General features: G+C 39.5%; 1 protein-coding gene across 4 annotated transcripts in view; it reads right to left on the bottom strand.

Moving 5' to 3' along the window:
* LOC108896752 (disks large-associated protein 1) overlaps nt 1–14,330 on the bottom strand; it is a 119,068-nt gene that overhangs the window by 22,809 nt on the left and 81,929 nt on the right. For all 4 annotated transcript variants that reach the window (XM_018695992.2, XM_018695993.2, XM_018695995.2 and 1 more), the window contains exons 6-9: nt 10,427–10,551; nt 4,513–4,638; nt 4,169–4,327; nt 3,866–3,948 (exon numbers count right to left, since the gene is read on the bottom strand). In XM_018695992.2, coding sequence (XP_018551508.1) covers nt 3,866–3,948; nt 4,169–4,327; nt 4,513–4,638; nt 10,427–10,551 — 493 coding nt within the window. The remainder of the gene's footprint in view (nt 1–3,865; nt 3,949–4,168; nt 4,328–4,512; nt 4,639–10,426; nt 10,552–14,330) is intronic.

Genomic DNA, 14,330 nt, shown 5'->3' with positions numbered 1-14,330 from the left:
GTCCTCTGTGATGATGATGCTGGCCCGTTTGTATAGTGTCCTGACTACTGACAGTTTGTGTGCTGTTGGATGCTCAGATGTCCAAAGAAGGTTCTGGTCTGTGTGTGTTGGTTTTCTGTATATTGTGATTTTAATGCTGCCGTCGTCTTTGTGGTAGATTTTTATGTCAAGAAAGGTTATGGTCCTGTTTATTTCCTCTTCATGTGGGAATTTAATGTTTCCAGTACTGTCAATGGTGTTCAGGTGGTCTGTGAGTTCTTGTGTGTGTCCATGTTTTATTTTTTCCAGTATGTTGTCTACAAAACTTTTCCAGTGAGTGGGTCTGCATGATGTGGGTGCTGTGTTGATGGCTCTGGTTTCCAGGTTCTCCATAAAAAAAAAAACTGCTCATTATTGCAGATAATGAATCTCCCATTGCAAAGGTTTCTTTTTGTCTGTATATTTCATTTCTAAATTGAAAGTGGGTGGATTTGGCAACGAACTGTAAGAGTTGTAATATGTCATCGACTGTAAGGTTTGTGAATTTTTTCAGTGTCCTGTCATTCTTGAGGCATTCCTGTACTATGTGTAAAGTGACGTCAATGGGAATTTTTTGTAAATAATGACACTACGTCATGAGAAATTAATATCTCATCTGGTTCTATTTTCATGCTATTGAGTTCATGTGCCAGCTGTTTTGAGTTCTTGCAGTAATGTTCTGTTAGTCCGAGGATGGGTTTGATAATTTCTGCTAGTGCTTTTGATAAATTGTAGGTGACCGATCTGATACCGTCTACTATGGGGCTTTATGGGGTGCCTTTCTTATGTATTTTAGGTGTGCCATATATTTAGAGAGTGATGCTTGCAGTGGGTATCAGGTGCTCATATACATTCTTTGTTATTTTTTGTTTCTAATAAGTCTTAGCAGGGTTAGGGTTAGTGTTTCATATGCTTCCGTGTCCATAACTACTGTTGTTCTGCCTTTATCTGCTGGTAATATGGTGATTGTTTTGTTCTTTTTTGCTTTTTGTTCATCTTTGGTGATGTTGCTTTTCAGTAATTAAGCTGATTTTAAGATTCCCTCTACCGCGCTTTATAATTCTGCTTTCTTTCCCTGGTCTTGTATTTTTTCGCATGCCAATTCTGTTGCTAGTATGTACTGTTCATATGGGATTTTAGTTTAATTCTTGGGTTTCTTTTCTGTTTCTGTGAGTGTGCATTTTAATAGGTTGCATATCCATTTCTCGTTAACTTCCCTCTTTGTTTGTTTGTTCTTGTGTTTCTTCAGTTTGTGTGTGTCAATTTTTTGTTATAGCGAATTCCTGTTCATATGCACATTTTAGGTGTGTGCATTTATTTCTTTTTTCCTCATTTAGTTTTACCTTGGTTCATAATATTTCGCATATGAAACATCTCTACCCCTTTGTCTGAATATAAAAAAAGAAATAGTTAGACCATCAAGCTAAAGAAAGAAGCCTTATCAGCTTGGTTGGATTTCCTGAAGTAGTGGAAAGGTATCATAAGGAAAGGAGGGCTGGAAGTGGGAGGAAATTGAAGCCATATAGAAGGACTTTAGTTGGCCTCAAGGAAAATCTGGTAACTCTGCTGGGCTTGGGCTGTGCTCAACAGATGAGGACAACTTCTGACCCTGACTATATTGTGGAGCAGTGGAAAAAAACACTTTGAGGAAGTCCTAAACCTGATCAACACATCCCCTGTGGAGTTGGAAGACTCAAAAGAATCCCATATCTCTGACAGAGATTTCTGAGGTAGGTAAACAGCTCTTCAGGGGCATCCTGATAGCCTAATGATTAAGGTGCACACCACACAACATTCACTTTGTTGCATATCATACTCCTCTCTCTGTCAATGTTCCTGTTTCTGAAAGTGAAAAAAACTCAGTAGCAGGCAGAGTTTACATTAGCTGGCATATGGTATCATGCATTGTTGTCTGGCAGATGAAATATCATTGACTAAATTGTCCATTGAAAAATATGTCAAATAAATCGCCTGGTTGTGTGATGAATAAAAATTGTTCACAACTGAAATGATAACTGGTATTTTACAACCTGGGCCTTATTTCTCCATATAAATGATTGACAAGGACAAAAATCTTTGGAATCTGTTAATTAGACCTACCTATTGATCAAGAAAATTGTTTGTTCATAACGTTTGTGCTTTGGCTGTTTAAAACATATGTTCAGTAGTTGTTCTACACGGCCGGAAATCTTCAATATTAATGGACAAAGTGGCTATCAAAAAAAATTCTAGTGTAAACTCTGGTGGCAGGGTGCCAGGTGTGGATGACATGCTGAAGGCTCTAGACATTGTTGGGCCATCTTGGACTCTTCAATGTTAGATGGAGGTAGGAAACAGCACCTGTGGACTGGAAAATGGGGGGGGTGTGGTTGCCAATTAAAAAAGGAGCACTGGAGAATGTGCTTCAACAATCACACTGCTCAGCCTCCCTGGGAAAACTTATGCCTATGTAAATAAAGCTGAATGCAGATATTTGCTAATCCTTTTGGACTTATATTGAATTAAAACAGCTCAAAGACAGCGTGTAGAACAAAGATTAAACATAATCTTTTACCCTTGCTTGAACCCTCCTACTCTCTGTTTTTGGAAATCATCGATGGCATGTCCTAAGGGCTAAAGAGGAAAAGTGCCACCCAGATTGTTACCAGCACAAGTTCAAAAGCCAACAACTCTAATGGTATGGAGTGTGTTAGTGCCAATGGCACCATTAATGCTAAAAGGGAAAATACAAGTTTCGGAGTGACACGTGCTGCCATCCAGATGTGCTGTGTTCTGCTCATTGGCAGGAAGTCAAACATATTCAGTGGATGTCCACAATAACTTGTCAATGATTCTGTTCCTGATCTTCATGTATTCAGGGAGAGGAGAGTTGGCTTCAGGAGACCATGACCTTCAGCACCCACAGTTTGGGGCGGTTTATAGCTGGTGTGAAGTGGGCTGAGAGTCAGGATCTCCAACAAAGTGAGTACAAAGTGGAACATGAGAGAACACGCTTGGGATTTTGTAAATCTCATCTGGTTTAGGAACAGATTGATTACATATCTAATCAAAGCTAGGATTTTTTAGGAGCTGGTTGTGGAGGATGTGGATGAGAAGAAGGATGTCTGGGCCATCTTACTTTGCTGATACACTCAGCAACAATTATTAGAGTTTATAGCAGAGGATAATCTTGGCAGATGAGTGTGTGGGTGTGTGTTTGTGAACAGAGAGAGAAACGACAGCCGAAAATGACTAAACTAGATTTCCAAATCTGCTAAAATCTAAGTCTGAAGGAAAACACACTAGATGTAACATAACTTAATTGACTGAATATATCATCTATCCATCCATTCATCCATTATCTATACCGTTTATCCATAACAGTTGTGGGGGCTGGAGCCTATCCTAGCTGACACTGGGCAAGAGGCAGGGTACACCCTGGACAGACTGCCAGTTCATTGCAGGTCCAACATATACTGTTGTGGCTAAACAGTGTTCCTCTGGTCAGATGTTACTGAGGTGCTAAAGTTATGGACTGGTCAGGGAAAGACCAAGTTGCCAGGGTAGTGTCAACATAGTCACATCATGCACCACATACATTTACAGGCAATTCAGAATTCTTACACACGCACACACACACACACACACACACACACACACACACACACACACTGACATAAATAATCAGGAAACTGCTTATATGGGCACCTGGCAAGTATTTCAGTACAGGCTATATTCATAAATAAATGTGTTTACCTTGCTTACCAAATGTCCAGCCTTATTCATATGTACTGTTAAATATATACTAAGTAAAAAGTTAGTGAAAGGAAAAGAAAAGATGACGTGTAAAGAAAAATGGGTGCCTCACCCTCTGTCATCCTCCACTTGCACCCCTACAGAAGTGAACTTGGATGGGTCTTCTGGATCTGGAACCTCCTCTGGTCCATCCACCTAAAATCAGATGGGATAAATCTCCAATAATCAAGACTAATTATAATATTGAGGTATTTGGTGAAACTTCCTTTGGTGTTTTCAGTCATCTTTTTATGTAAAGCAAATTTGTAAGCAGAAATCAATATGCAGAAATATGGATACACATTATGAGTAAATAACTACAGCTCATTATTTCCTTATCTGTGTCTCTCCACCTCCACTGCTATCTCATAAATACCTGAATGCCTATAGAGAGACATTTGCCCTTCCTTAGTGCTTCTTTCCTGTATTCATCCCGGTGGTCTTCAACAATTGGCCCCCTGCTCAGGATTGAGGGGGCTGGGGTACTGACTGTCATGGTGCTGTTACTGACATGCTGACTGGCTGGTCCATGGACCTACAAATGAACAATGAGAGCAGACGTAATGTACATTGTGAATAAAAGCAATAAAAATGTATTAATACAAATAATCGCTTCCCATAATTGGGATTTTTTTATGGCTATCATATCAAAGTTACAATCTACAAATGTTGACATATACATTAACAATAAAATAAATAAATAATCAAAAGAGAACTAGCCTGTGCATTAGCAGCTTCTATGGCAGCTGTCAAGGCCTTCATGCTGTCAATGCTTTCTGTTGAGTTACTGAGCCCTGATTGGATGGTCATGTCACCTCTGGGTCCCTCCTCTTCCATGTATGCATCCTGGTTGGTTTAAAAAAAACAAGCATGGGACATTGTTATCAAAGTGAGGTGTTATTATAACCATTAATATTCCACAGTATCACTTATGAAATTATAATTTTGGATGAAAACAAAGGAAGGATTTCAGCCTCATGACCAGGAGGAGCAGATAATAGTGTTGTGTTGAGATGAGTCATAGTTAGGGCACAAAATACATTGAGAAGACATAAGAGGGAATGTAGCAACTGACAAATGCACATGCACAGTATCGGTCAAAAGTTTGGATACACCTTCTCATTCAGTGTTTTTTCTTTATTTTAATTACTTTCTTCATTGTAGATTAATATTGAAAACATTCAAAACTATGAAGGAACACACATGGAATTATGTAGTGTTAAACAAACCAGAATATGTTTTTATTTTAGATTCTTCTAAGTAGCCACCTTTTGCTTTGGTGGCAGTTTGCAAACTTTTGGCATTCTCTCAGTCAGATTCATGAGATAGTCACCTGGAATGGTTTTCAATTAACAGGTGTGCCTTGTCAAGAGTTCAGAGGAATTTCTTGCCTTAGTAATGTGTTTGAGACAATCAGTTGTGTTGTGCAGAGGTGGGGTTGGTACACAGTTCTATACAGTGAATAGCCCTATTCAATTAATGTTCTAATCCATATTATGGCAAGAACCACTCAACTAAATAAAGAGAAATGACAGTCCATCATTAAGACATGAAGGTCATGGTCAATCTAGAAAATTTAAAAAACTTTGCCGCCCCAAGAAAGGAAGACCAAGAGTTACCTCTGCTACAGAGGATAAGTTCATTAGAGTTACCAGACTCGGAAACTGCAAATTAACAGCACCTCATATTACAGCCCACATAAATTCTCAAATTGCTGCAAAGAAGCCACTACTGAGGAAGAACGACAGAAGAGAATTGCTTGGGCCAAGAAACACAAGGAATGGACATTAAAGCAGTGTAAATCTGTACCTTGATCTGATGAGTCAAAGGTTTTTGGTTCCACCCACCATGTCTTTGTGAGACACAGAAAAGGTGAGTGGATGATTTCTACATGTGTGGTTCCCACCATAAAGGATGGAAGAGGTGTGATGGTGTAGGGTGCTTTGCTGGTAACATTGTCGGTGATTTATTCAAAATTTAAGGTACACTTAAGTAACATGGCTACCACAGCATTCTGCAGCAACATGCCACATTGTAACAGCTATTTGACCAAGAAGGAGAGTGACAGAGTTCTGCGTCAGATGACCTGGCCTCCACAATCACTCATCCTGAACCCAACTGAGATTGTTTGGGATGAGTTGGACCACAAAGTGAAGGCAAAGCAGCCAACAAGTGCTCAACACCTCTGGGAACTCCTTCAAGACTTTTGGAAAATCATTCCAGGTGACTACCTCATGAATCTGATTGAGAGAATGCCAAGAGTGTGTAAAGCAGCTGTCATCAAGGAAAAGGTTTTTAATTTACTACATAATTCCATATGTGTTCCTTCATAGTTTTGATGTCTTCAGCATTACTGTACAATGTAGAAAATAATAAATACACACACACATTATATATATATATATATATATATATATATATATATATATATATATATATACATCAGTAGCACAAAAGTTGTGAACCCTTTAGAATTTTCTGTATTTCTTCATAAATATGATCTAAAGTATCATCTGATTTTCACACAAGTCCTAAGAGTAGATGAAGAGAACCAAGTGAGACAAATGAGACAAAAATAGCATACTTGATCATTAATTTTTTCAGGAAAATGATCCAATATTACATATCTGTGAGTGGCATACGTATGTGAACCTTTGTTTTCAGGATCTGGTGTGACCCTCTTGTGCAGCAATAGAACTACTTGTGTGTTTAGGGTCATTGTCATTGCATGACCCACGTTGTCTTGAGATTCAATTCATGGACAGATGTCCTAGCATTTTCCTCTAGAATCATTGGTATACATTCAGCATTCATTGTTCCATCAATGACAGCAAGCTGTCCTGGCTCAGATGTAGCAAAACAGGCCCAAACTATGATGCTACCACCGCTATGTTTCACAAATGGGATAAGGCTCTTATGTTGGAATTCAGTGTTTTCCTTTCTCCAAACGTAATGCTTCTCATTTAAACCAAAAAGTTCTATTTTGGTTTCATCTGTACACAAAACATTTTTCCAATCGCTTTCTGGCTTGTCCATGTGATCTTTAGCTAACTGCAGACGCGCAGCAATGTTCTTTTTGGAGAGCAGTGGCTTTCTTCTTGCATCACTGTTGTTCAGTCTCCTCCAGATGGTGGACTCGTGAACATTAACATTAGCCAACGTGAGAGAGGCCTTTAGTTGCTAAGAAATTACCCTAGGTTCCTTTTTGACCTCATCAACTATTAAACACATTGCTCTTGTCGTGATCTTTGTTGGTCGACCACTCCTGGGGAGGGTAACAATGGTCTTGAACTTCCTCCATTTGTCTAATCTGTCTGACTGTGGATTGGTGGAGTCCAAACTCTTTAGAGATGGTTTTGTAACCAGCCTGATGAGTGTCAATAACTCTTTTTCTGAGCTCCACAGAAATTCCCTTTGTTCATGCCATGATACACCTCCTGATACACCTCAAACATGTTGTGAAGATCAACGTTTGCAGATCCCTGTTTTTTTTTTGTTTTTTTTTTGTTTTTTATAAAACAGGGCATCCAGTCACCCCTGATTGTTGCCAACTGATTGAAAACACCTGACTCTGTTTGCTTCAAATTAACAGCTAATCCTAGAGGTTCACATCACAAATATGTAATATTTGATCATTTTTCTCAGTAAATAAATGATCAAGCATAATATTTTGGACTCATTTGCTTAATTGGATTCTCTTAATCTACTTTTAGGACTTGCATGAGGACCGATGATGTTTTAGGTCATATATATGAAGAAATTCTAAAGAAATTCTAAGAAAATTCTAAAGGGTTCACAAACTTTCAAGCACCACTGTAAGAGAAATATTTATAAGAGATACATAAGAGAAAAAGAAAAGAAGTGAAAGGCTGGAGCACAAGGACTAAATACACTAGTAGGGAGAAGAAAATGAGAAGAAAATGAGACACAGGTGAAACCAGTGAGGGAGGTGCAGACAATCACAGTGGTGGGAAGCACACAAAGGCAGGAGGTGAGGATCTGAAACGAGAGGAGAAGTAAGTGACAGTGGGACATGACCTGAACAATAGTAAAGACTAATTTGTGTGTAGATTTTATATATTTATTTGTTCATTCATTCACCCATCTATTTATTTGATGGCCAAGACCTCTTGTATTTGTCTCTCTTAGCATCTACTTCACCATCATTTTCATAGTATTTGTGACTCCAGCTATAACAGAGATCCCGCTGTATTGCCTTTAAGAAGACCCCTAATTATACTGGCTTTGCTTATTTGCACTGGGCCAAACAAAGTCGGCACAGAACCACCCATATGTGTGTTTTTACATAGCATGCTGGCATTTCAGAATCCGAGGTAATAGCATCAGCATCTGTCCTGCAATGCCAACTCTCTCTTTTACCCAGATGTCAATTGCCCCCAGATTCAATGTTGTTACTTTTCATACAGAATGGCAAGGTGGAATAAAGGTGTAAAATTCCCACCTTGCATAGGTTATATTAGAGGGGAGAAATTACATTTCACCCATAGCAAATTAACTGGGAAACTGCTAAAAGCATTAAAAATTATGCAATACACGGAACATCAACTGGGCTAAAAAACTTTGAATATTTACTTTATTTTCCTTCAGAGTGGAAAATTATATGTGCTGCACAGCCTTTCTGACATCAGGCTCAGTGAATATAAAGTGAGGCAGTGTAATGTTTGCTGAACAGTGGCCACTGCAGCCACAAGTAAAAATGTTATGGTTGGCGCTAAGATGTAGCACAAGGACAGTCATAAAGTCATTAAGTCTGACCCAGTAATGTCAGTCACAAAGCTGCATATATCTTAAGTTTGCTAGTATTAGCTACCATAAGCTGCTGGTCATAGCATAAACAGTAGTTACTGAACATTACTTCAGTTCAATGAGAAGATGCATAGCCTCTAATGGGTTTCTCTGTTGGTTAACCCCTCTGGACTCACTGTCCAGTCAGCGTGTAACAACTGAACTCAGCGACATATGGCAAAATGGGGACTAGCTGAGCCTGTAGTTAGAGGGCTACATACAAACTTATAGAAGTGGAGTTGCTATTTCTATGTCATATGTGCTCTACCTTCTATCAGGTTTTACTATTGGTTAACACTGAAGGCAAAGGCTGTTAGGAATAAATGTACTCCCAGGGCAGGGTCCCAAGGTCTATCACAGGACAGACACATAGAGCCAACGTACAGGCAATTTAGAGTCACCAATTAACCTAATCTGCATGTCTTTGAACTGTGGGAGGAAGCCAGAGTACCCAGTGACAACCTACACAGGCACAGGGAGAATATGCAAACTCCACGCAGAAACGCTAGTTAGCCAGTGCTAACCACTGCACCTGAGGTCTGTCATAGCAAAAAATAAAAAAAAAAAAATCTCAGTCTCAAAGATTTCAAGGCCCCTTGCCTGTTTAGGTAAGCTGCAACTATTAAGTTGACAGATTGAACTAACGGATTGGTTCTGACCATGGAAGCCAGCATTCTGTCCCTCTTGGATGGAAGTGACATCTGACAGCTATATCACAAGTGCATCAAGTGGAGGAGCCAGACCCTCACAGCATCCCCAATGGTGGGGATGCCCTTGCTGCACTGTCAGCTAGTATGTTCTGTGCTCTACCACCAACAGCTTGACCAAGTATTCCACACCAATGTGGTATAAGTGAAAATGGGCTCCATAGGAGGGCAATACACCCTCGGTCTCTCTCTGGTGCACTGCTGGGCAGCAAGACCAGTAGTGAAACCATCCTAATAGTAGGGTAGTGGTGTCCATCCATTGTGTGGCCAAGGAGAAAAGGCCTGGGAGGTCATCAAGGAGGTAGTGGTGGGCTGGTGGGTCTTGCCAGCTGAGGCTACAAATGCAGTTGTTGTGGCCATCAGAGGCCACCAACACTGTACATGTCAGGCAGGTGTCCAGTGTAGACATCCTACAACACTGCAGAGTGAAAGAATCTTTGTAGGAGAAAAATTTGTCTTCAGATTGGCTGAGTGAAAAAGGCAGATGAGCAGTATATGCCCCGGGAATTTATAGGAGATCATGGTGCGTGGTTGCTACCTCCTGATTGGACAGTTAGTGCAGTGTCTCAGGGTGCTCATCCTTGAAGGGGTTAACCAGTAAAGAAGCCTGTTAGAGGGGGGGAGCACATACTGTGTTATTGCTTATGAATTGAGCTTCATGTTTAAAAAAGAGAGAGCCTGTTGTTGCTAATTTGACTTTAACCAAATGGACAGATGGACATCTGTCAACATTTGTCTTGTTATACTACCAAAAGGTTTTGGGTAGTTTCCTCGTGTTGGTAGAAAGGTTTTCTCGGAAAACCAAGTTGTCTTGGTGCCGGTACCTGTATCTCCAGAGCTGAAGTGGTGTTCTTCCTTCCTGTTCAAACAACCTTAACTACAGGGCGAAACTCACCACAATACAAAGAGTGTTCTTCAATATGTATAGTAGTGTTCTTCAAAATGGTGTTTCATTGTTTTGGAAACAGTGACAATAAAGATCTATTCTATTTATATGTGCTACATGTGAAAAACCCTTCAGGGTACTTTTACCCTTTCCTATAATGAATATCATTTCAGAGATAGACATTCTGATGTTCTGTGATTACATAAGGGGCACATAAATAGTCTCTGTGCAGTACCTGTGCAGACTCTGTGCTGCTCTGCGCTGTGATGGAGATGTAGGGCTTGGAGGCTGTGGAGCAGGTGGAGGTTCGGGGTGGCACTGGTGGAGGGGTTTTCTTATAGGTGGTGATGCAAGATGAAACTACAAGGAATGAGAAAGAGGGGGACGGGGATAAAATGTGTTATAGTTCTATAATGAATAAGTTAAACAAGATTTCCAGGTTCACAATTATTTCAGTCAGACACTTTGGATTAAAAAGGAAAGAGGTCTTAAAGTCAAGCATGACTTCATTAAGTATATAAACAAATGGGAACCCAACAGTCACATGTGTCAAACCCAAAACCAGGTGAGGGTTATTCAGAGATATTCTACAAGCACAGTAATTCCATGTGGTCAGACTATAACATTGGAGACAGTAGTTCATATCATATCTCAAACCAACAATAAATACTGTTTTCTTTTAACCATGACCAAGGTCTTTCCTGTAACCACTTAAGATAGATATATGCTGCAAAGAAGAAAAAAAAAACATTTTAAAAGACATTTCAACTCTCATGTCTCTTGCTGCTTAGTTAGACCAAGATAACAGTGCAGTCATTTATAATTTATAATTGGGAAATGCAAAGCATTCCTTTTATCTACTAAGACATGCAATGAATTTGCCTCATTCTTTACTGACAACATCAGCATCAGAGCCTCTTTAAGTAGTCAACACCTTTCTCTCTCTCTACTCTATTTCCCACAGGCCCTGGAAACTGCAGTTATTTAGCCACTTTTAGAAGGGAACAGATACCTTACTAATGATCAACTATATGCCCATATCAAGCCCACATTTCTAGTAAAATAATTTTTCAATGGCTTAACACCTTCTTGGACCCAAACGATTGATGTTTTCCAGTCAGCATTTCAACCCCACCACAACACTGAGACTACTTTTGTTAAGGTCCTGAATGACATCCGCTTAAACATGTTGGTGTTCTAAGTGTTGCACCTTAGAACAGACAGCACGTATGACAACAGAACACTGTCTCCAGCTCTCCCTCTCTCATGCACATACAAATATTAACAATCACTACTGAAGAGACCAAACGTTAAAAGTCTTTTGACTCTTTTCTGTAAAAAACATGCCCATAAGTCATCTGTGCAGCAGCCTATTATGACCCACAGTTGTGTCTTAGCACTTCCAGTTCCCTCCTCCCATAGTCAGAGGTTTTTTTAAAAATGTGTTTTTGGTTAGATGGCTGAAATAAGGTGTGTTGTTTTAACACACATTTTCATATTTTATTCTACAACATAAATACAACAGAAACACCCACATATGATTTTCACGTGTCTTAAAAAAGGTGGTTGGTGCTCCTATTACAAACTATTACAAACTTTCTAAGAAGAAAGGCTTTTGTAGAGGAGGTCAGCAGCTACACTAAATTACAAGTTGAAAGCTTATTGGTGGTGACGTTTAAGTTGTGACTGTGGTTTACTATGTATAAAGCCTAATATTAGCTTTTTACTTCTTTACTTGGTGATTGTATTTAGGATTCAAAAATCATGAAGATTGTCTTATTGAACAAAAGGTTTACGTTTAAGTATCTTAAACTTTTGTTGGTCACAGAGTAGAGTAATGTTAACTTTTGGGCTGGCCTACAAAAATACATCATCCCTGCACCACTCTATTGTGATGGGAACAAAGTAGATGACATATTACAAAAAGTAAATGTGGGATAGAGGTGGATGAATAGGTAAAAAAAGACAGGACTTTCACACAGGAGATCACTGTTTGATTCCAGTTGTTTCCAGTGTTAATGCTAAGATAACCACATCAATGCTCCAGCACTATGCATAGCACACAGACATGAGATTAATAGCCATCCAATCATCTCACTCTCGAAAACACAGCAATAAGTGAGTTTCCCAAAACTAGAAGAGACTAGCTGAGAACTATTCTAAACAAACAAATAAACAAACACAAATGTTATCTGAAGTTGGGAGGCACCAGTGAATGATGACCCAGAGTAACTCTCTCAGATGGTGTACTCAGCTGATCTGTAGTCTATAGCAGTATCTGCTTTCTCCTTTCAAACTGTACCTGCACATCTACTGCACCTGTAAAACGCCTCCTTCACTGAACAGAGATGAAAACATTGGTCCAAGTCTGTTTTTCAGACCTTTGGCAACCATTAAAATATCAACAGCAATATGGCGGTCTCACCTGGAATCTTCAGACGAGCTAATATTCCAGTTATTCCAACAATAACTCAATAACTGAATTCAACAATCAGCGTTATTGGTCTATGTTTTCTGTGGGGCCAAGTCTAGTGGTTGGTTGTAATTTGTTCCGATACCACATAGTCACAGCTGGTATTTTGCTTAGTTTTCATTGTGAGACACAATCTTTAACTGGGGGCATCATTCTAAAATTACAGGTTCTACAGTATCCCTCATAGGCTAATTATTCTCTTATATAAGCATGTATGGTTGCAGTTTAACCAGTGTGCTTCATTTGCACTCACTGAAAAAGTTACATTAACATTCCCTGCAGACAAACACATTGAACGGACAAAGTAGCCTATTAAAAATGCACATTTAAATGTGGAATAGATGCAGTTTGCTGTTTTTATTTGTTCTTTCAAATGGTGCTCAAAGACTTCAGCAAATCTTCATGCAGAAAGATGCTTATAGTAATATCAGAGCACAAGAAACAGAAAAAGAAATAAGAGCATTAACAGTGGTAACAGTCTGTGTAGTACACCCCACCTCCTCCTTAATTTTATAATAAATGCAATCAAATGTAATCTCTGGCTGGATTATACTGAGTGAATGAAACAATATATTTATCTACCACACCAAGCTGGTTGCAGGGAACAGGGCCGGTTTTTGCTATGGGCAATGTGGGCGACCGCCCAGGGCACAATCTATGTGAGGGTGCACGAGCACCCTCAAAAAAACAAAACAAAACAAAACAAAAACTAAACTCAAAACAAAGCTCGCCAGTTTTCTAGACTACCGCTCATTTCCATGTCAGGTTAGTAGAGTGGGTGCTGGGGCGCCCTCATTTTCACGTCAACTTGCTGCTGAGAGTCATACAGGTTGTGTGTCATGTGACTCCAAACTCCGGTTGATTGACGGGTGAACAGAGGGTGTTGGCAAAAGGTAATGCGAAAGGTCATATGATGTCGAGTCTTAAATGAAGATCATGGATCAAAGTAAAATTTCATTTTAATGAAACAATCAGTATGAACCTTTTTATGTTAGTAGTAAACATGATCCTATGTTACCTTCAAAACCAATTTAGTGTTGCAAATAAGTCATATATAAGTCTAATAGAAGGTAATAGGAGATGGATGATGCACTATAATCACCAGAAGCCCCACAGATGAATCAAGTCATCATTGCCCACATCTGTCTTCAGCCTATTCCATAACTGTGTCTGTAATACTGAGAAACAAACTCTGAGTGCTGGCTCTAAGGTCTCAAGGTTAAACATGGAGTATGAGGATAATCCTCACTGAGGAAGGTTTTTACCCTGTAAATTTGAATTTGCACGGAGAAGCCTCCACCCTGTCTCACTTAAATCAGTCTTCCACAGTCATGAACCCATATCTTCTCCCTGTGCTCATCTCCAGGAAGAGCTGGCTTGTCACAATTCAAGTGTTTCAGCAAAATATTCAGGTTGTTTATGGACAGGGTCAGGGCAGCTCATCACTTGTTTTCTTATGCATCAGCAGAATGCTAAAGATTCACTGACACCTCTTTTGAAAGAGGGATCTTTTGTCTCTTGCTCTTGGAAATCAGTTCCTTTGACTGACATGTAATGTGATGCTTGGCTGTTTGAGTGTCTGTTAAAGGACATTCGCTGACTTTTTATAGTTCGTCTGAAAGGTGAACTTCACTGATACCTCAATGTGTGTTTCCTGGTATTGGGA

The sequence above is a fragment of the Lates calcarifer genome, linkage group LG4 (genome assembly GCF_001640805.2).
Source record: "Lates calcarifer isolate ASB-BC8 linkage group LG4, TLL_Latcal_v3, whole genome shotgun sequence".
NCBI lineage: Eukaryota > Metazoa > Chordata > Actinopteri > Centropomidae > Lates > Lates calcarifer.
Note: the sequence above shows the minus strand (reverse complement) of the source record. Positions and strands in the feature narration are given on the sequence as shown.